At 36.8% G+C, this 22274-nt stretch overlaps 1 protein-coding gene across 3 annotated transcripts in view; it reads left to right on the top strand.

The window, feature by feature from the left end:
• HIPK1 (homeodomain interacting protein kinase 1) overlaps nt 1-22274 on the top strand; it is a 67612-nt gene that overhangs the window by 13943 nt on the left and 31395 nt on the right. For all 3 annotated transcript variants that reach the window (XM_077119820.1, XM_077119819.1, XM_077119821.1), the window contains exons 2-3: nt 9379-10456; nt 20987-21110. In XM_077119820.1, coding sequence (XP_076975935.1) covers nt 9381-10456; nt 20987-21110 — 1200 coding nt within the window. In that variant the 5' untranslated portion in view covers nt 9379-9380. The remainder of the gene's footprint in view (nt 1-9378; nt 10457-20986; nt 21111-22274) is intronic.

The following is a 22274-nucleotide window of genomic DNA, read 5'->3' as shown; positions in this document are numbered from 1 at the left end:
ATCTGAGCAACGAAAGAGGTTATCCAGAAGTAAGTCTTAGACATACCTATAGGTAGGCTAAGCTTTTCCACTATGTACATAAATTTTACAAGAGTAAGCCTCAAGATAAAGGGCTTGGCCTATTGATTTGGGTGTCCCTAATGTTTGACACAGTATCAGGGGATTCCCTGATGGTAAAGTTTAATAATTCTGTATATTTTCTCCCATCCCTTGAGGGACTTTGCCAATACTTTTTGATTATCTGCTTAATATATCCTAGGATGTATCCAGGCATTACAGTAAGCTATACAGTATTAAAGGCCCTCATTCTTGTTCTGGGCTCCCTGTGTTTCATTTGTTCAAATGTAGGAAGATTTTTGATGAATAATTGAATCTCTTTATTTGTGATTGGTTTGTTGAGATCTTCTTGAGGCAGTGTAGTGTTTGTATGTTTCCTGGAATTTGTCCATTTCATCTAAGTTGTCTAATTTGTTGGCAGATAGTTCACAGTACTGTCTTATGATTTCTTTTATTTCTTCAGGGTCTGTGGTAATGTACTCCTTGTCATTACTGATTTTGTTTATTTGGGTCTTCTCTCTTTTTTTCTTTGTCAGTCTTGCTAGTGGCCCATCAATTTTATTGATTTTCTCATAGAACCAACTTTTGATTTTATTGATTCTTTTGTTCTTTTGTCCTCCAATTCATTTAACCCTGCTTTAGTCTTTATTTCTCTTCTTCTATTTGCTTTGGGGTTAGTTTGCTGTTCTTTCTCAAGTTCTTCCAGTTAAGTCCTCAATTTTTACTCTTTCTTACTTTTTTAATTTTATTTTTACCTTTTTATTTTGGAATAATTTTAGATTTACAAGAGATACGAAGATAACACAGTATTCCTGTATACTCTTCACCCATCTTCCTCTAATGTTAACATCTTACTTAACCTTGATATATTTATCAAAACTAAAAAATTGACATGGATATAATACTATTAACTACAGCTTTTATTCACATTTCCCCAGTTTCTCCACTAATGTCTATTCTTCTGTGTCAGGATTCATTCACTATACTGTACTGCATTTAGTCACCACGTCTGCTTAGTCTCCTCCATTCTGTGATAGTTTCTCTTTGTATGTGTTTTCATGGCTTTTTAACAGTAGTGGTCAGGATTTTGTAAAATGCCTCTCAATTAGATTTGTCTGAGATTTTCTCATGATTTATTCTGAGGTTGTAAATTTTGGGGTCTTATTTTTTAATATAGGCATTTAGGGCAATAAATTTCCCTCTCCGCACAACCTTTGCTGCATCCAAAAATTTCTGATATATTGTATTCTCGTTTTCATTCTTCCCCAGAAAGCTACTGATTTCTCTAGCAATTTCTTCTTTGACCCACTGGTTGCTTAAGAGTGTGTTATTTAATCTCCATATATTTGTGAAAGTTCTTGTTCTTTGGTGGTTATTGATATCTACCTTCATCTTTTGTGATCAGAGAAAGTACTTTGAATAATTTCGATGTTTTTAAATTTATAAAGACCTGTTTTGTTCTCCCGCATATGATCTATTCTGGATTCCATGAAGTGCTAGGGAAGAATGTATATTCTGCTGTTTTGGGGTGCAGTGACCTATATATGTCTGTTAGGTCTAATTCATTTATCGAGTTGTGTAACTTCTCTGTTTCCTTGTTGATCTCTTGTGTGGTTGTTCTGTCTATAGAGGAGAGTGGTGTATTGAAATCTCCTACTATAATTGTTGAGATATCTATTGCTCCCTTCAGTTTTGCCAGCGTCTGTCTCGTGCTTTGGAATTCCTTGGAAGCATGAACATTTATGATTGTTATTTCTTTTTGGTGAATTAATCCCTTTTATTAATAGATAGTGTCCTTTTTTGTCTCTTAGGATATCTTTACATTTTAAGTCTATTTTGTCTGATATTGGTATAGCTACTCCTGCTTTCTTTTGGTTATGATTTTTGTGGAACATCACTTTCCATCATTTCACATTCAATCTGTTTGTATCCTAATGTCTAAGATGAGTCTCTTGTAAGTAGCATATAGCTAGATTATATTTCTTAATCCATTCTGCAAATTTGTATCTTTTAATTGGTAAGTTTAGTCCGTTAACATTCGAAGTTATTATTGAAAAGGTATTTCTTGACCTCGCTCTCCTTTTTTTTGTCAACTCGCAGAACTCCCTTCAGTATTTTTTGTAGGGCTGTCTCTTGTTGACAGATTCTTTCAGGATTTGTTTGTGAAAATCTTAATCTCTGCCTAAATTTTGAAGGACAGTTTGGCTGAGTATACAGGATACTTGGGTGGGAGTCTTAGTCTTTCAGGATCTTAAATATATCATACCACTGCCTTCTCACCTCCATAGTGCCAGTTGAGTAGTCTGAATTCAGTCTTATGTGCTTACCCTTATACGTGGTAGATTGTTTTTCTCTTGCTGCTTTCAGGATTTTCTGCTTCTCTTCAACATCTGACAGACTGATTAGTATATGTCTTGGGGAAGGCCTGTTTGGATTTATTCTATTTGGAGTTTGTTGAGCTTCTTTGGCTTACATATTTATGTCCTTTATAAGGGTGGGGAAGTATTCCCCCATTGTATCTTCAACTAATCTTCCTAACTCTTTACTCTTCTCCTTCTGGGACACCAATGATTCTTATATTTCTGTGCTTTGTTTTGTCCATCATTTCCCAGTTCAGATTTTTCCATCTTTTTTTGCCATTTACTGTTTTGAGTGTTCACATCAATTGTCCTGTCCTCTAGTTCGCTTATTCTCTCTTCACATTTGCTGTTGGGTGTCTCTAGTATGGTTTTTATTTGGTCTACAGAGTTTTTAATCCTGTGATATCTGCTATTTTTCTATTTTTTCTTTCATATTCCTCTTTATGCTCTTCTCGTGTCTTGATCTCCTTTATGTCATTAGGCATCCCATTTATTTTATTTAGCAGAGTTATATGAACATCTTTGATTAGTTGTTCCAATGTCTGCATCTCATCTGATATTTTAATTTGGTCATTAGGCTGGGCTTTATCTGTCTGCCTCATGATATGCTTAGTGATCTTCTGCTGTCTTCATAGCATGTAAATATCTTGATTGGTTTACTTTGGAGGTTGATTTCCTTCAGTAGTCTAAAGCTTTGTATTTTAGGGATGGATGTGGGGCACAGGGTGAGGCATGACAGGGCTGTGATATCTTGCAGCGGAGGTATAGGCGCAGATTGGGGATGCTACACTGTTGCCTGTGAACATGGACTCCTAGTGGTGGACAGGATGTGTTGTGCAGGTGTATGGGTCTGTGGGACGGGGACCCTGCTGTGTTCTGGTTTAGGGTGTGGGGTCCTTTGTGCGTGTGCACAGAGCTTAGGGCAGCGGGTCAGCATTGTGTTTGCATGGGCCAGGGGCAGATGTGGCTCAGCTGCACAGGCCAGCGGTTGCCCAGAACTGTGGGGTGTGACTGGGGGTGATGCACATGCAAGATCTGAGAGGGCTATAAACTGATATACATGTGTGCAGCGTTGGCATGGGGATGACCAGAGTTGTACAACTGTATGGGCTGGGGGCAGAAGTAGCCTGGGTATGGAGGTAAACGCCCATAGCCTTTATGTGTTGGTGACTGCCTGCAGGGGGCAGGTAGGGCTCAAGAGGGGCGGGACGAGATCACACTTTTGCAGGAGAGGTGGGTTGAGCTGGGGCAGGCATGCGCACAGTTGGAGTGTGGGTATGGGGTGGGTATGCATGTGAGAGGTTGGAATAGCGGGGGCCCTTGGAGCATGAGTTGGGGGTGTCGGGTGACAGGGTTCAGGTGCATGGGATGTGGGGTGAGTCGTGGATCATGACTGCTCCAGTGAGTGTAGCTCGTTCGCAGGGCTGCTCCAGTAAGTGTAGCTCATTCAGGGAACGCTGCTTGGCTTACTTCCTAGTCCCTGTCTCCCCATTCATGCATTCCTGAGGGCTCTGCGCTTCCATGTTAGGCTGTTTGTACCAGCCGGGCGGTCTCTGTTTCTCTGCTTCTCAGTTGCTCAGCTTTTGCAATCAGGGCCTCCGTATGTGCTACAGAAGAACCTCCCAGGTCCCTGTAGTGGCCATCTCAGTCACCCTCCTGTCCCTTCTCTAGCTGTTCTTGGAATAGGGGTGAACTTGACCTATCCTATTCTCCCTTCTTCCCGGGACCTCTGGTCAACAAAAGTATAATTTCTATCTCATCATGTGAATATTTCTCTAATTTAGACAAAACAACTTCTGAAATCCCCTAATATTTATTGGTGGATAGGTAATGTTATCTTTTCATAGTCATTCATTTTAACAAACATTTGGCACATACTACCTGTAGATCAGCCACTTTGATAGATGTTGGTAAGACAATTTATATGTGCATACATACATACATACATACATATATAAACACACATACACACCCACTCTACTATTCAAGTTTGCACAGAACTCTACTCTCATGAAACCTGCAGTGTAGGAGATACGTCAGCTTTCAAATGAATAATTACAAATAGTAGTACTTAGAATAAAATTCATAGTGGTTAAGAAGTCAGTGCATGATCTGGCCTCCCCCCACGTTTTGGACCCTACTTCTACTACTTTCTCCTTTGCTCCACTACATCCTCCCTGATCTCTTCAAATAGACCAAGAATCTTCCTGTCTTTATACTAATTTTTCTGTGTGTGTATATGTGTGTGTGTGTCCCCACTTGAATATAAGCCCTGTAATATGAGGGAACTTGTCTACCTTGGACACCACTGGATCCCTTGTGTCTAAAACAGTACCTTGCAGGCACATAGTAGCTATTCAGTATATATTTGTTAAATGAATAAGTAAAATAAGTAAGTACAGAGTGGTAATTGCTAAGAAATAGTAGGAAGATACAATGGGAGCCTTTGCCAGGAGTCTAACCAGGTATGGAATGGTCAGGGGAAGGCTTTCCTGAGAGTGTTTGTTAGCCTAAGGCTGACTCAGTAATAATCGAGCTGAAGGAAAATAGCTTTTTTATGTGATAGCCTGAAGTAAATATTCCAGGATGAAATGAACATTTCATGATGGCAGATGTCTCTGCTCTATATGGTTATTCAGAGACCCAGTTTCCTTCCATCTTGTGGCTCTGCCATCCCTTGTATATTGTCTCATGGTGAAAGCTGGATCCTCGTGGGTTCCTAATGGTGGAAACTTTCCGTTGCTGAGGAAACTGGTAAACATAGACTAGCTATGTGCCTGGGAGAAAGGAGATAGTAGATTTTGTTCCAAACACATAGTCTCTGCCACACTAATGAAGTGAGCTTTAAGATATATAAAATATCTATCTGCCCATCTATATCTGATGCATATGTATATGTATCAGAGTGTGGGCTAGAAAATATGTATGTCTGTGTACAAGTCAGCTGAGGACAGGTGATGGAGAAGAAATCAGTATATGGTACTTATTTTAGGTTATTTAGATCATCAGTTGTTAAATCATATCACAGAGGCTGACTGATGCTGACTGAAAGCAGTAGGAATTTATTGTTGTGTATGGGAAAGATGAAAGTTACTGAGGACTAAAGGCAAATGCTGAAAAAAAAGATTTCTTGGTTGTGACACCCAAATGTTCCATCCAGGAACAATTGTTCCATTCCATTCAGAATATTTGAATTCTTTGTAGTAAGGATATCTACCTGTAGAGCCAAAGTGTGGGGCATCCAATAAATGTTAAATAGATGCAGCCTTGCCAGGTAGTGGAATTATGTTAATTGGATTATCTTTGAAATCTTTGGGTTCTATTAAGACTCAAATCTATCTTTTTAGTGGTAAGCACAAGTGCCAATAACCTTTTGCCTATTCTAGTTTGTGATTAATAATACACTTGGCAAATCTGTCATTGTATTTAGGTGGTTAAGTCTTTGGAAAATTAAGTTTGAAGTGAAAAGACTTTATTGCTGTTGAAGTCAAGAGCTGCATCATTTCAGGAAATCAGAAATAGCTTTAATTTATTAGGAACTTTCCTGTGTGGATTGAAAATATTTGTAATTTGTTTAACAGAGCCTGATGCATAGTAAACTTTCCACAGATGTTAATTCAGTTCCATATTTTTGTTTTGGGAGGTCTCCCTATTTGGCCTGCTAAGAGAGTTGCCTCCCCATTTGCGGAGGCCTTGTAATAATTTTTGTGGAACATAGCATTTTTCCTGCATCTAGAAATTGTTTTTAGTTGAATTTTAGTGTGGTATATAAGGAAGAGTCTGTTGATTTTTCTAAGCAATTTTGATTCTCTATTTCCTTCGCAGCTTGTGCTAGTTTTGGTCAGGATGAGTATTAGCCACTTTATCAGAGTTCTGGTGGTCTGGTACTGATTAAATCTAGCATACTCTTGCAATGGGGAAAACTAGTGAAATTCTGGGTGGTTCTTTCCCTTTTGATGAACTTTAATTTGTGTTACCAATAAGAATTACATTCATTTATATACTTAAACCTTCAGAAAGGTTTCCTAGAACTTGTGCTTTTTGCAGTGCCCAATGTGAAGAGTTGAAACAGTATCTATTATTTTGTTTATTGGGTGAAAAGTTGTCAGTAACATTATTCTAGTAAACGCAGTTTTTTTTTTTTCGAAACCTGGGACTGAGAAATGCATTATTTTTAAAGTATCTAATTATGAACATGCTTTTTAAAAATTTGGTATTACATTTCAGAAATTCTTTTTAAAATCATTATTTTATGTCCCCATCTTAACATAGTTGCACACTGCAAATTTTGTATTCAAATTATTTTATAGTTATTATATAAAAAGTACATGAAGTTTTTGTTCATTTTTCATTTGACGGATTATTAAAATTCTTAGTTAAACAGATACAGTGGAAAACATCTTAAAATTTTGCTACCTTTCATTGTTCAACAGTTTGTCTCAATTTTATGACAAGAAATACTTTTGCATATTTCTTAATAGATTAATATTGCAAAGGAGCTGCTTGTTTCAGATTTTTCTTTTATTTATTATTATGTCATTAATATGAAAGATGATTTTTAAATTAGTAATGATTTTAAATTGCACTGACTTTAGCCTTTAATTTATACTTTTTCTCTCAAGATCTCTATAAATTATGGAAATTCTTGCTTAAAATAAATCCAGACTATTTTAGAAATCTGAAAGTCCATTTTAGAAAGTGAAAGCCAAGGATTTGTTCTTCATTCCAGCCATCTACTACAGAGTAGATGGTTTTTAGTTGCATTCGGAGGCAAAGAAATGTACACAGTTGGTTTTTTGTTTTTTGTTTTCTTTTTTTCACATGGGCAGGCACTGGGAATCGAACCTGGGTCTCCAGCATGACGGGAGAGAACTCTGCGTGCTGAGCCACCGTGGCCTGCCCACAGTTGGTTTATATGTTCTGTAACATCCTTTGTCACACTTCCTCCCTTTCTAGTTATATTTACTCTCTTATGACTAGTAAAATTATACTATGGATTGGAGTAGAGACTTACCCATATCTAAAACATTGTACAGATAAAATAGGGGATGGATGTGAAAAAAAAAAAAGCCAGTTACAAGCATTTGAAAGTGTTATAGTTTAATATGAGTGATGGGTAGTTGTAGATATGAGATTGGTTGGTAGGGGTCAAATCATTCATCTAACAAATATTGAGCATCCGTATTGCAAAATCTATGGCAGACTCAGGTGATAACATGCAAAGAACAAGACAAACATGGTATCTGTGTTCATGGAAATTGTGTAGCATTTAATGAGTTATTCCAGTGTTATAAGGGAAGGACAGGGTGTGTAGAAATACATGTAGTGGTGGAGGTGATTGTGGTGTGTGTGTGTCAGAGCAGTTTTCCTAGCAGTCATCAATATATTAGAGGACAGAGGTGAAAGAATTTGTAATAACCTTCCAAGAACTGAAAAAAGAGCAGTATGGCTAGAGTGGATGAACCAAGATGAGGAGATGTTGGAACACAGTGACCTTTTGGAGAGCTTTTTAAGGCAGGTTGAGAATTATGGACTTTATCCTCAAAGCATTGGAAAAACCAAGGGAGAGAAGAAGGGAGGTTGTTAAGAGAGATCAGTCATCCAATATGTATTGTTTAAAGATCCCCTTAGTAGATTCAGGGACATTAGTCTGGAGGCTACTGGCAGTTTGAACTAGAATGGTGCAAATATGGGTAAAGAATAATGACTAATTTGAAATATACTTAAGAGGTAGAATGGGTAAGATTTGTTTAGATTAGCTATGGATAAATAAGGATAATAATATTAAGTATGTGCCAGTCACTGAGCACTTTACAATGTATTAAATTATCCAGTGCTCAGAATACCACCTTGAGGTAGGTATTCTTATCACCATTTTATAGATGCGGAAACTGAGGTCCATTGCCTCCCGGATTTTTGGCTTGAGATATTTGGTGTATGTTGGCATCTCATAATTGAGATAGAAAATTAGGGGTGGGTTAAGGGGTGGGTTAGGATGGAGGATCATAAGTTTTGATTTGTTCATGTTGAATTTGAGGTGCTTTTAAGATATCCAAGAGGCATTATTGAGTAGGCATTTGAATATAAAGGTTTGGAGTTCAAGAGAGAAGTCTGGCTTAGAGATACAGATTTGAGAATCTGTTGTAGTTGACTAATCCTTGGGAATAGTTACGGAAAACAGGGAAAGTATGGAGCAAGAGAAGAGGGAATGGGGTCAGATGGTTGAGAAAGGGAGAAGGTAAATATGAAGTGACTCATAAGTTATAGCAAATATTTGGATTTTATTCTGAAAGTAATAATTTTGGGTTTTGTCTTAGGCTTGTTAAATTTGAGATGTCTGTGGGACCTTCAGGAGAGATAGTTGTTCTCACCTCCTTCTTTATTTTTCTTGGATAACTTCTTGCGTTTCCTCAGAAGATACCCTCTAGATTGGATACTATTTCTGTGAATGTAGTTTAAGATTAATTAGCTTTTGAGGGGAGGGGGGCATTATTACATTATGTTTCTCTTATTAACTAAAGTGTTTATCATATATGTTGCTGCTAAGCCTTGCATCTCTTATTCTTGTGCTTTGCTCTATTGATAGATTTTGGACCTAAGTGTAAGGAATTTATATTTGTATTAAATTTTATCTGCTAGATTTGCCTTATAGTTTTTACCCTATTGTCTTTTTGGACCTGTTAGTTAGCAACATTAAGTATTCTATTCAACTTTGGTTCATCTGTGAATTTTATAAGCATGGTATCTAAATGTTATTACTGTTCTTTTACAGACCATCATAGATGTTCATAATCTTTAACAGTGTGTTTATTATTGTTGATTCTCAAAGACTGATTAAGAATGTGTAATTAGACCAAAGGTTTTGTTAGCAGGAAACACATTTTGGAAAAATTTTCTTATGTACTAATTGAGATTTTATTTAAAATTGAGATGGTCTAATTCTTCCTCTCTCTCAATATAGGTATGGCATCACAGCTGCAGGTGTTTTCCCCCCCATCAGTGTCGTCGAGTGCCTTCTGCAGTGCGAAGAAACTGAAAATAGAGCCCTCTAGCTGGGATGTTTCAGGACAGAGCAGCAACGACAAATATTACACCCACAGTAAAACCCTTCCAGCCACACAAGGGCAAGCCAGCTCCTCTCACCAGGTAGCAAATTTCAACATCCCTGCCTACGACCAGGGCCTCCTCCTCCCAGCTCCTGCAGTGGAACATATTGTTGTAACAGCTGCTGATAGCTCAGGCAGTGCTGCTACATCAACCTTCCAAAGCAGCCAAACCCTGACTCATAGAAGCAACGTTTCTTTGCTTGAGCCATATCAAAAATGTGGATTGAAAAGAAAAAGTGAGGAAGTTGATAGCAACGGTAGTGTGCAGATCATAGAAGAACATCCCCCTCTCATGCTGCAAAACAGGACTGTGGTGGGTGCTGCTGCCACAACCACCACTGTGACCACAAAGAGTAGCAGTTCCAGTGGAGAAGGGGATTACCAGCTGGTTCAGCATGAGATCCTTTGCTCTATGACTAACAGCTATGAAGTCTTGGAGTTCCTAGGCCGGGGAACATTTGGGCAGGTGGCTAAGTGCTGGAAGCGGAGCACCAAGGAAATTGTGGCTATTAAAATCTTGAAGAACCACCCCTCCTATGCCAGACAAGGACAGATTGAAGTGAGCATCCTTTCCCGCCTAAGCAGTGAAAATGCCGACGAATATAATTTTGTCCGTTCTTACGAATGCTTTCAGCATAAAAATCATACCTGCCTTGTGTTTGAGATGCTGGAGCAGAACTTATATGATTTTCTAAAGCAGAACAAGTTTAGCCCACTGCCACTTAAGTACATCAGGCCAATCTTACAGCAGGTGGCCACAGCCTTGATGAAGCTCAAGAGCCTTGGTCTGATTCATGCTGACCTTAAGCCTGAAAACATAATGCTGGTGGATCCAGTGCGCCAACCCTACCGAGTGAAGGTCATTGACTTTGGTTCTGCTAGTCATGTGTCCAAAGCTGTGTGCTCAACCTACCTGCAGTCACGTTACTACAGGCAAGTGGCAAATGCTGAAGAGCATGTCTTAGACTAGAGATCTGTCCTTATGTTCAATCTGTATTACATAGGGCTACATATAACAATGAATTTATTTACAATTCCAAGATAGAAATAGGATAATATGTTTTAGCCCAATTTATGTGTATGTAACATTAGTTTACTTCTGATATTTTATTTAGCAGTAGAAAAATTAACTGCCTGACTCTGAAGTTTGTTGCTCATTGAATTACACTAGTATCTGGTTCTTTCTTTAGTATCATTATACCTAATTTTCCCATTTTGAAGAATCTTTGAATATATAAAGGTATTGATTTTATTTGTAATGAATTTGGACATATGCTGATGTTTTTTCCAAGCTCATATTTTGGCACATGAAATGCCTTGGGGATAAATCTAGGTTTAACTCTAGCTGCATTTTGTTCTTTTTCATTTTCTTTCTTGAATAATAGAAAGATTTGGGCTAGATGATTGCTAAGGTTTTAACATTATCCATAACATTTTGCACTTACTTGGCTATCCTAGAATGGTCTTTACTCAAGTACCTCAAATTATAGTGATTCGTATTTCTAGATTGATACTTCTAACCTTTCTAATATAAAATAATTATTGGAGCAGCACTTAAATGTTGGTGTATGTAATTTTGTCTGTATCATAACCAAGGAACATTATGGAAAGAAGTGGGGGAAAGCTTTTTAAATAAGCTTTTATTTCTCAGTGCATACCTCATTTTTTAAATTTTTTTTTATTTTTTAGGAGAACAATATAATTTAGTCTTTTAATGAGAAAATATGAAGTGTCCCAAGAACAGGGGATATAAAATTCAGTTTAATAAAAGAAAAAGCAAAATATATGCTTCATTTCTGTATTTTAGCCTTATAAGAGAAAGGGGACAGAGAAGATGAAGATCAAAAGGGAAAGAATCATATGGAAAAAGAAAAGGGGAGAAAGAATCTGATAAAAAGGGAAGATTGATCTGTTCACAGAGCCTGTTGACAGAGAAGCACATAAACACTGAGAATCTACAAACTCATGCCCGTGTGCACTCATTTCCTACCGTAGTCCCCAGAGAACTATGTAAACACATATGTAATCATGGACTTTTGTGAAATAACAGCATCCTCATTTATCTGTACAAGATATTACCAGTTACATTGTAAGCACCTTGAAAATGGGGACATCTCATTAGATGTTTGTGAAAGTAAAACATTTTTATCTTTTCTAATACCACATTGCATTTTTGAAACTTGAGGTATAATGTAGTTATATTGTCTTTCAGTACTTGCCATGAGGAAATTAAGAGCAGGGTCATGTATAGCCAAGAGTTAGAGCTGCCTCACTCAGTCCAGCCCTTATCTAGTGCCCAGGTCACTCCCCCTGGTCTGCTCCAATGTATACCTTCCAAAAATAACATGTGGAAGGCAACCTGTGTAATCTATTTGGGTTTTTTTTGCATGGTAGAAAACATAGCTTCACACTATTGCTTACACTGTTGCTGTAAACTGTTAAACTACTCTTTGATATTATTGGGGAATAACAAATTTTTATTCCTTTATGTAACAAATATCTTATCAAGGACCAACTATTCAAGCATGGTGCTAGTACTGATATTAGGAATCAGTAAGGCTAGCATAATTTTTGCCCTCTTATAACTTAGCGTTTTGTGGAAAGACAATGACAAAATAATTATTAAAATGTTCTGATAGAAATAAACTTATTTTTCAGGTAAGCACTGATTTTTTCCTTTGCCTCTCCATCCCTTTTTATTCCTTTGCTTTCTTTCCCTCCTATAATTCAATTAATAGGAGAAAGCTAGGATAGGAACTCATTCTCTTTTGTGTTAAAATGCCAGGCCAGGCCTTGGCATTTAGGCCCATTGTTTCTCATAGTTCTTCATTCAGTTCTGCATTGACCAAGTTTCATTCTGTACTCCTCAGGCTCCTTTTCAGATGACTAGAGATTGGCACCTATTACTTTTTCCAAGAACAAAGTTTTAGGGAAGTGCTGGGAATTCAGTGGGAAAATAGTTCCCTTAAGAAAGAGAGGGAGACATAGAAATGTGGCTCATCCAGGGAGCAGCTTCAGATTTTTTTCCTTGCTGATGGGATGGAAGCAAAGAGATGGCATTTATTGAAAATATCTTATAGTCAAGTGATTCTGTTAGGTTCTAAGGTAGTAGAAAGGTTCTTAGACCTGTCCTCCTAAAGCAGTGTGTAATAAGGGAATGCGCCGTCATTAAAGAGGTGTGCTGATGTAGGAGTATACCGCATTAATTTTTATCTTTTTTTTTTTAATGTCATTTTTCACTTGAGTGAGATGGAGTAAAGAAACTTAGAGCCTTTGGTTTCTGTTTTCATGCTGCCGTAAGCAACCTTGGCCAGTTTTGAGAATCTCATCTCCATTTATTAATTCATAATTTGGGGGGTTTAGGTTCTGACTACATTTGTCTCTTAATAGTCTCCTTTCTTTGAGCTTCCTCCCCTTCCACCACACACACCCACATGTGCTTACATGCAGACACCTTCACGCTCCGTGGAAGAATTCAGCTGTGCATCCCATTCCGAGCACTGGCGAGATAAGAGGGAAATAGCAGCTGAGGAACGAGGGCTTGGTCGGTTCTTCCCTTTCTAGTTTCTTAAACTATCTGTTCTGTCAAAGACAAAATGCATTTGTTTGTGGTGACAGAAGCAGTTTTAAAATTGAAAAAAGGAGGGCAGTAGAAAATAAGAATTATTTCATGAAATCATTTTTGATAGATTTTTCTCTTAGAGAAAAAGAGTTTGAGGGATAAATAGTTCTGGCTGTCTTCATTTGAATAATTGTCAGTATTAGTTTGCTTGGCAACTTACCCTCTTACTTTAATTTAAGCTGTGTTTGAGTAATTTTGGTTTTGTTTTGTTTTTATAGAAAATGTTAAGCATTTCAAATTTTTTTAGTCCACTAGTAATTACTCTTCAGTAAAGCTTCCTGATGTACATTCATAGCATTTTAATGGTTAACAGTAGGTGTAATTTTAAGTGGAGCTCAGTTTACCTCTTAAAAATGTTAGTTCATTCTGTGTATTACTGAGGTTCAGTATCCAGGGCTTGACTATGTGTAGGATTTAAGTAGTGTTCTAGTCTGTCACAGTAATACCTCATAATGAGTTTAAGAAAGATGAAATAGTAGGTCAGGCATTCCTTTTTTATCACTAGTTTTATCCCCAGTAGTCCTCTTAAGCTTGTTGTTGCTTTGTTGCCTTATTAGAGTCCATTAAGTCCTCACCTTCTTACCTTTCGGAAAACCTCTCTGAAATCCTTTTGGCTGTTGAAGCATTTTGGCTCCAATACTAGCCTTCCTTTTATGCTCCTTTTTGTTTTACACTGTTTTATCTTGCTGATAACATTGCCAAAACATCCATTAACAAAAATTTTTGCTACCCTGCTGTCTCCATTGGTCATGGGCATGGCTGAATGACTCGGCAATAGAAATAATACACTTTATCCCTGGCCTACTACAAATGTAACTGATTCCAGAAAAGTTGTTATCTTTGGGGCTTGAGTTTCAGGGACAATGGTTTGCCATGCTTACAAACTCAGTGCTTTTCTATTCTGAACAAACTAGCTGGACTTTATTTCAAGCTGAAATCCTTTTATTTGGTTTTTATGGAAGGACAAGATCTAGAGAAGGAAAGCATGTTTTCAGTTTATCTTAGACAAACAGCACAATTTTGTCTGACAGTGAACTAGAGATCATTTAGGCCACAGATGCAGGAAGTTAGACTTTATATAATATCTCTTCTCTGGCAAGTAGGTTTTATGTCTCTGAAATGGGAAAGAAGAAACAAGAATATTCATAAAAATGACTAGAAAATTATTTGTGTTGCTAAGTAATCCTAAGCTTAACTTGCTCTGGACCCCAGTAAAATAAAGCTTTATGGCTTTGGAGAAATTTTTCAATTTCAAGAAGTTTGAAGTTGGAAAATCAAAAGGGAGGGATTACTGTTTCTACCACCTGGGTACAGTAATTAGAGCCTGCTTAGTATTTGTTGTTTAAGTTGGGATGTGTCTTCAAAGAGGAGACCCTCTATATTTAAAGGACCATTAATGCCATTTCCTAACTGAAGTGAATACTATCTGTTTATGTGTTTGTTTTTCTCTTTCTTCTGCTTCAGTAGGTAATCTTTTTTACAGCCCAGTTGTTAGGAGGACAGAGCTCAGGGACCTAGAATAGTGATCTAATTTTAATTTAGTCTATTATACAGATGAAGTAGAACCAGAATTTCAACATTTTAAATGTTTGAATGATAGAGAAATAATGAAGGCCAAGAGGAAAGATGATACAGTAATGAAAATATTTCAAGAATTGTCTGAATTCAGAGTTTAAAACATTCAGTCCTTAGACTCAAATCTGCTTTTAAGATGCCTTACTGTTTGGTGAAAGAGAAAATAACTTCAGTCTTCTTGCTTTCTAGGGGGTAAGACTAACATTTCTAGACTATCTGATGTCAGTGAAAAGCCCTCAGTGGACTACTTATCCTTATTTCTTTTTAACTGCTTTTTTTTTTTAATTTGATGCTTGTTTTTTTTAAATATTTTTATTCACAAATCTTCACACACATTAAGTCCATATTGATGCTTTCTTTTCTGTATGGTTGGTTTAGAATTGCTGTTTTGAGTGAACTTTTGTTGGGGATCCCTGGCTGCTTTTATCATTTCTGAAGCAGGATGTGACCAAATGGAAAAAACAGATTCTTCTCCATCTGATCTTCTGTTTGTTTTTTAATGAGGCTTAGGGGCTGTAATTAGTGTTTTTCTTAATTTCTCTGAAACTTAAACTTTTAGAAACCTAACAATGATCAATTAATGCTGTCTTTTTAAGAGGCAAGTTATTAGGTGGCCTGGCCACTCCGTGACTTGCCTTTAAAATGTCTTCCTGGTTTGGTGGTAGTGGCAGTATCAATCTGCTGCTCTCCAATTGAACTCAGAAATATTCTAGTTTTTATTTTTTTTAAATGTCCTAGTTTTTATTTTGGCACAAAGCCATTTGCATTCTCCCTGCCAGCTATTTTTGGCACTGTCATGAACTTGGAAATGAATGATTTTGCTTACTGAGAGTAGAAAATTTGTGCCTTTGCAGTTTTAGAAAAGCTTTTATGTTGTTTCTAGGTACTTTTGCTCTCTAGTTTATAAAATTTCCTACCACACTTGTGCTGTTTTTAAAAACATACCATAGCAGTTGGAATTAATTGAAATTCCATCATCAATATGTGGCTCTTCCCACCTGCAGCAGGAATCATGTTTTTAAAATTTTTTTTATACATTTTTGAAGATATATTCACATACCATATAATCATTAAAAGTATACAGTTGGTAGTTCACTGTACCATCATATAGTTGTGCATTCATTACCACAATCAATCTTAGAACATTTTCGTTACTACAAAGAAAATAAAAATAAAAAAGAACACCCAAACATCCCAAAACCCTTTGCCCCCAATATTATTTATTTATTTATATGTTTGTATGTTCTTACTCATCTGTCCATATACTGGATAAAGGGAGTATTAGTCACAAGGTTTTATGGTCACACTATAAAAGCTATATAGTTATACAATCATTGTCAAGAATCAAGGCTACTGGATTACAGTTCAACAGTTTCAGGTATTTCCTTCTAGCTATTTTAATACACCAGAGACTAAGAGGGAATATCTATGTAATGAATAGGAAGAAACTCCAGAATGACCTGGCGACTCTATTTGAAATCTCTCAGCCACAGAAACTTCTATTTTCTTTCATTTTTTCCCCCTTTTGGTCAAGAAGACTTTCTCAATCTCATGATGCCAGGGCCTGGCTCATGCCTGGGAGTAATGTTCCATGTTTCCAGAGAGGTTTATACTCCTGGGAGTCATGTTCCACGTAGTGGGGAGGGCAGTGTGTTTGTTTGCAGAGTTGATTTAGAGAGAGATGCAACATCTGAGCAACAAAAGAGGTTCTCTGGGGGTGACTCTTAGGAATAATTATAAGTAGGCTTAACTTTTCCTTTGCAGGAATAAGTTTCATAAGGGCAAGTCCCATGGTCGAGTACTTGGTTTATTAAATTGGGAGTCCCTCATGCTTGCAAGAATATCAGTGGTTCCATATTTTTCCCATGTATTTAATAATTCTATAATAAACTTTGCAAATACTTTTTTTAAAATTTTCTGCACAGATTACTCTGGGATGTGTAGGGGCATTACATTAACTTGTACAAAGTAACAACAGCTCATTCCCTATTTAAGGGTCCATGTAATTATGTTGTTTGACTAAACTGAATATACAGGTTAAATTAGTGTACTACAGAAAATGTACCAGATAAACATCTCTTCATTTGGTCTTACCAAATGAAGTTGAAGTTTTAAATATAGTCAATATCATGCTTATCTTGTATTCTGATTTACCTTGGTCCTAACCAGATCAGCCTCATTCATATCTCTTGTTGAAGTCTGGTCTGCTTTTTAGCGTCTTTAACAGTTGCTGTATGGAGTAACACTGACTTCCAGAGCTGCAGAATTCTAAATCTGAATTTCAGGTATCACACCCACAGTTCCAGGGAATGACCCGGTTATACACAGAGAACTCAACTTCTCAGAATTTAGAAATAACAGTTAAAACTCAGGAATAGATGTGACCGCTGTAAGAGTTTACAAGCTAGGAATCTTTACGGTGAGCCTTATTGAACATTCTATATTCCTTAATTTTTGATTATCCATTCTTTGCCCATGTTCTATCCCTTGATAACGTATGCTTTCAAATTCAGTTCTCCGAGTTTGCATATTATAGTTAATCCATATTAATGTGGTCTTACAATATTTGTTTTTTCATTTTTGGATTATTTTACTCAATATACTGTCCTCAAGGTTCATTCACCTAGTTGCATGGCTCACAACTTCATTACTTATTGCAGCCACTCAATCTTTCATTGTATGTAAGTGCCACAGCTCACCCTTCCATTTATCAGTCGATGTACCCTTAGGTCACCTCCATCCATTGCAAATCATGAACACTGTGGCCATAAACACCAGTGTGCAAATGGCCATCTGTGTCTCTCTTTCAGTTCTTCGAAGTATATTTCTAATAATGGATTGCAGGATCCTATGGCAACCCTATACTTAGTCTCCTGTGGAACCACCACACTGCCCTCCAGAGGGCTTCCACCATTCTACTCCCTTCCAACAGTGAACATCACTTTCTTCACATTTTCTCCAGCACTTATATCTTTCTTTGTTTTTTAAACAGTTTTATTCACACACTGTACAATTTGTCCTAAGTAAACAATCAGAGGCTCCCAGTACAGTCAGATAGTTATGCATTCACCACCACCATATATAGGAGAATATCTCCGTTTCTTCTTGGTTCAAGAAGGCCAATGAAGTTCAGGGTTTCTCAGCTGGAAAGGCAGTGGCAATGTCTGCAAGCTTTCTCTCCTAATTTCATAAGTCTTCTTTAATGGCTCCCCTGGGGCTCTGTCCATTCTGGTTGCTTTAAAAAAAAACGGAATCAGTTTTGAAGGTTGTTTCTTTGGCTAATAAAACCACGGTTCATATCAAGTATTACAAAAGCAGGAGATATCATTGGTTCCATAGCTGTCAAATAGTGTAAGTTTGAACAGGCCTGGATTTTCTGCTATTCTTACGTAAGGATCAGGAAAGTTTCTAGACAGTGTGGACTCCCAATTTATATATATATACATTTTTATTCATACTTACTTAGGAAGGTACAAATGACTTCAGTACCTTCTGTTATTAACTATAGTACAATTCTGATTCTTAAATACCCACAGTTAGGCCAGACTCCATGGATTAAGAGCAGTCCACTATAATACTGCCTTTCAGACTCTGTCTGCAAGTTAAGAAGATTACCATGTTACCCTCAATTCTGTTCAACTGGCTACAAATTCAGGGTTTCCCATCACCCTCAATAATTCGCTAGAATGACTCAAAGAATTCAAGAAAGTGCTAAACTTACAGTTTTGTTACTGAAAAAAGGATACAAAAAGAAGAGACGCATAGGGCAAGGTCTTGGGAGGGTTTCAAATGAAAGCTTCCCTATCTTCTCAACATGGAGTCAGAATGCACCACCTTCCCAGTACAGAGGTGTGTATTATCAATAACGGATGCTTGCTGGAGTTTCGGCACTCAGGAGTTTTTTAGGGGGTTTTATTACACAGGCATGGTTGATGGCAACAGTGCCCAGGTGGTGGAACTCAATCTTCAACCCTTCTCAAAACCCCAACCCTGAGTCATCATGCATTTGGGTGTGCTCTGGGGTCCACCATGAATAACAAAACACTCTCCTATCACTGGAAATTCAAAAGATTTTGAGGCTATCTCCCTGTAATGGTGGACAAGAACCAGCCAAGTACTTTATCATTCTTGGGGATACTCTTATTTAGATAAATATCTTCGTTGTATATTCTCTCTCAATCCTTGTCCCTACCCTTCTCCAAAAAAAAAGCAACAATAAGCACATATTACTTGAAAGTAAAGTTTGAGAAACCTCTGCACTCCATTAGTAGACACTGCCTGTTAGATGGCTCGTCATGGAGAGAACTGCTTTTCCATTTAGTGCCTACTAAATGAGGAATCTATGCTAGATGATCTAGGAGTTTCCCTATAGATCCAAATTCTACAATTTGTAAGAAGGAAAGGAGATTATTTAAAGAAGATGATAAAGTGTGCTCAGATCCTGAAGCCAGACTGCCTAGGTCCCAACATTTAGTAATTGTGTGGCCTTGGGCAAGTCACTTAACCTCCTAGTGCCCAGTTTCTTTAAATGTAAAATGGAAATAATACTACATTATATAGAATCTAAGATGTCTTTGATTATAAGGCAAAGCATTACATGCCACTAAAAAAGTAAAAATGGGAGCCATTTTCTTTTTCCTTACTCTGGCTTCCCCGGTAGAAGCCCTTTTCAGGTTCCTACCTGCTTTCTCTTTCTCCACTTTCCCACCTACCTTTTCCCTGCCCCCTCACCCCAAATAAACCTGTTAAGCTTTGAAAAAAGAAAAAAGTAAAAATACTGCCATTAAATTAAAATTATGCCGTCATTTTTTTTTGCATGGGCTGGCACCGGGAATTGAACCTGGGTCGCTGGCATGGCAGGCAAGAATTCTGCCACTGAGCCCCTGTCGCACTGCCCAATATGCCATCATTTTTAAGAATCATCTTGATTTCAGAGATGTTAAGATGAAAAAAATATGCATTTTAGAAATATTGACATCAGCAATAGTTCCTTCCAATGATTTCATAAGATCATTGGAAGGATTAAATTACTTTTATAAAGAATTTAAAACAGTATATGGCACATAGTAAGCATTATGAATGGTTCTGTCTTCTCAGTATTAGTGTTAACCTATTATTATTATCATTCTGTTTTGAACCCATTTATTTAATTTTAGTTGCGGTTTGTATACTATCATGCCAAATAGATTTATATAGACAAGTATATACTAGCTTTTACTCGTTTTAATACAGCATAATACACTCAACTCCAGGATCAGACTAAGTTATCAAATCCTAGCTCTCACTTAACCAGATTTGTGATTGGGGCAAATTACTTAATCTCTCTTTGCCTCAGTTTCCTTCTCTATAAATGGGGATAATAATTGTACTTTAGAGGTGTTCATATATATAACTAGTCTATATATCCTAATCTTCTATTTAAGGTACCCTAGGGTTATGATTTTCACTTGAAACATTAATGGAAATGAACATTAACAAAAGCACACAGAGTTAAAAGTTTTAAAATGATAATAGCATTGTTATAATCTGATATGTATATAGGGTTTACTATGTGCCAGATACTTTTCTAAGAGCTTTAATATATTAAACTTCACAAAAATCATCAGAGGTAGATTCTCTTGCCTCCATTTTATGAATAAGGAGCCTGAGGCAAGCAGAGATTAAGTAACTTGTCTTCAGCTTTTAAATGATGATCTAGGATTCAAATCCAGACAGGCTGTCAACCATCAGTTGACTTTAGAAGGCATTTCTGTCAAGAAGGAGTATTTCTTGACCTGGCCATTGAATTTTTTTTTTTTTTAATAATAAAAAGATACTGAGAGCTGTATTCTATGATCTCTTAGCCATGATTCCAAAATTCAAAAAGCTTTCAGAAATGAAAGCCTTTCATAAGTTTGGCATAAAATCATTTATTGGCAAGATCTGACCTCGAACAGTGTAATGCTATTTAAAGTCTTTATTTAGCTGACTTAGTGTGACTGTTAATGTGTTTTGTTATAGAAATACTAAATGTTTCATTGTACGGTACTGCCCCAAACTCCATTGGAACTATACAATATGTAGTTCATACACTGTATTACCTTTCTGAAATTCAAAAAATTCTGAATTCCATAACACATCTGACCTTTAGAGTTTCAGATGGCAGATTGTATACTATAGGCCATTTTCTGTTTCATTAAATAAATATACCTTTAAGTATTATTAAAACAGGACTCAATTTCCCAAAATAATGTTGATTTTTTATCTGAAATTTTATATTTTGCTAGAGCTCCTGAAATTATTCTTGGATTACCTTTTTGTGAAGCTATTGATATGTGGTCCCTGGGCTGTGTGATAGCTGAGCTGTTCCTGGGATGGCCTCTTTATCCTGGTGCTTCAGAATATGATCAGGTAAGAGTATTTATTTGGATGGAAATAGTAAGTAGTTAATAGTAAGTAAGTAGATTCTAGAGAAAGAAAAGTACTAATGAAGTAGATTTCAGGAAAAGAATAGTCCAATTACAAAGAATTTTTTAAAGAGTAATAGAATATTCTCTACCTGTTTTTTATTTTTTTTCTACTTGTTTTTTAAATCTGAACTTAGTATTTGTAATTTGACAATAAAAATGGATTTTATCTTCTGTTATTTCAAATTTGTTAGAGACTTAACTTCTGTTAACTAATATGTCTTGGGAGTTTAGATATGACAGTAAAATAGGGATGAGGAATTGAAATTGGAATTTTAAGAGTGAACTTTGACTCATTCTGAGCTATTATACGTGACACCCGCTGAAGTACTCTCTTCCAACTGAAACACCTAGTTTAGAAGTTGTGATGTATATTGGATCTCTGTAAAATAGGATTTAGAAGAGAAATCATCTGAGCAGAAAAGTATTTCCATAAATCATCTCTAAAGAGACACGCTTTAGGAGAAGATAAGCTACAATTTCCCAGAGAGTTGGTCCATCCAGGGAAAACCTTTGCCATGGAAGTAAATTGTGAATTCTTATTCCTTATTCCTTTTCAAAAATGGTTCTGCTTACTAGGCCGTAAGCTTGTTGAAGGCAGGGACTTTTGTTCCAGTAGTGTATCCTCAGCTCCTGACACTGTGTCTTGTAACCTAGTAGGTATACAAGTTTGTTTCCCTGAGAAATAAATGGTTAGTTATCTGGAATGATTAGAAGGTAAAAAGAGCAAAACAGTGTTTTTCCCTGGTCAATCTAGATTTTGACTTCTACATCCATTTTAGAGTAGATACAGCATTGACCAATTTCCCAAAATCTGACTTTTTGGACAAAATTTGGACTTTGAGTGAAATAGAAAAAATGAGTGGCCTACCTGATAGTAAGCTTTCACATGGTGCTTTGCAAGTCTTTACCCTTTCTTTCCTCTACATTGTGAGAAACAGCCAGCTACTTTATTTTCCCTAAACAAGTGTGAGGGGCATTAAATGATTAAAAAACCATAGACTTGCTTGAACTGAGCAATGGATTCTTACTCCATTTTGGAACTTAGACCCTTATGAGAATCTGATGAGTGCTGTTGATCTAGTCGGAAAAATATACTCTCTGTTTT

This window comes from Tamandua tetradactyla, chromosome 11, assembly GCF_023851605.1.
Source record: "Tamandua tetradactyla isolate mTamTet1 chromosome 11, mTamTet1.pri, whole genome shotgun sequence".
NCBI classification, from domain to species: domain Eukaryota; kingdom Metazoa; phylum Chordata; class Mammalia; order Pilosa; family Myrmecophagidae; genus Tamandua; species Tamandua tetradactyla.
The sequence above is the reverse complement of the archived record's forward strand: the minus strand, read 5'-3'. Positions and strand labels throughout refer to the sequence as shown.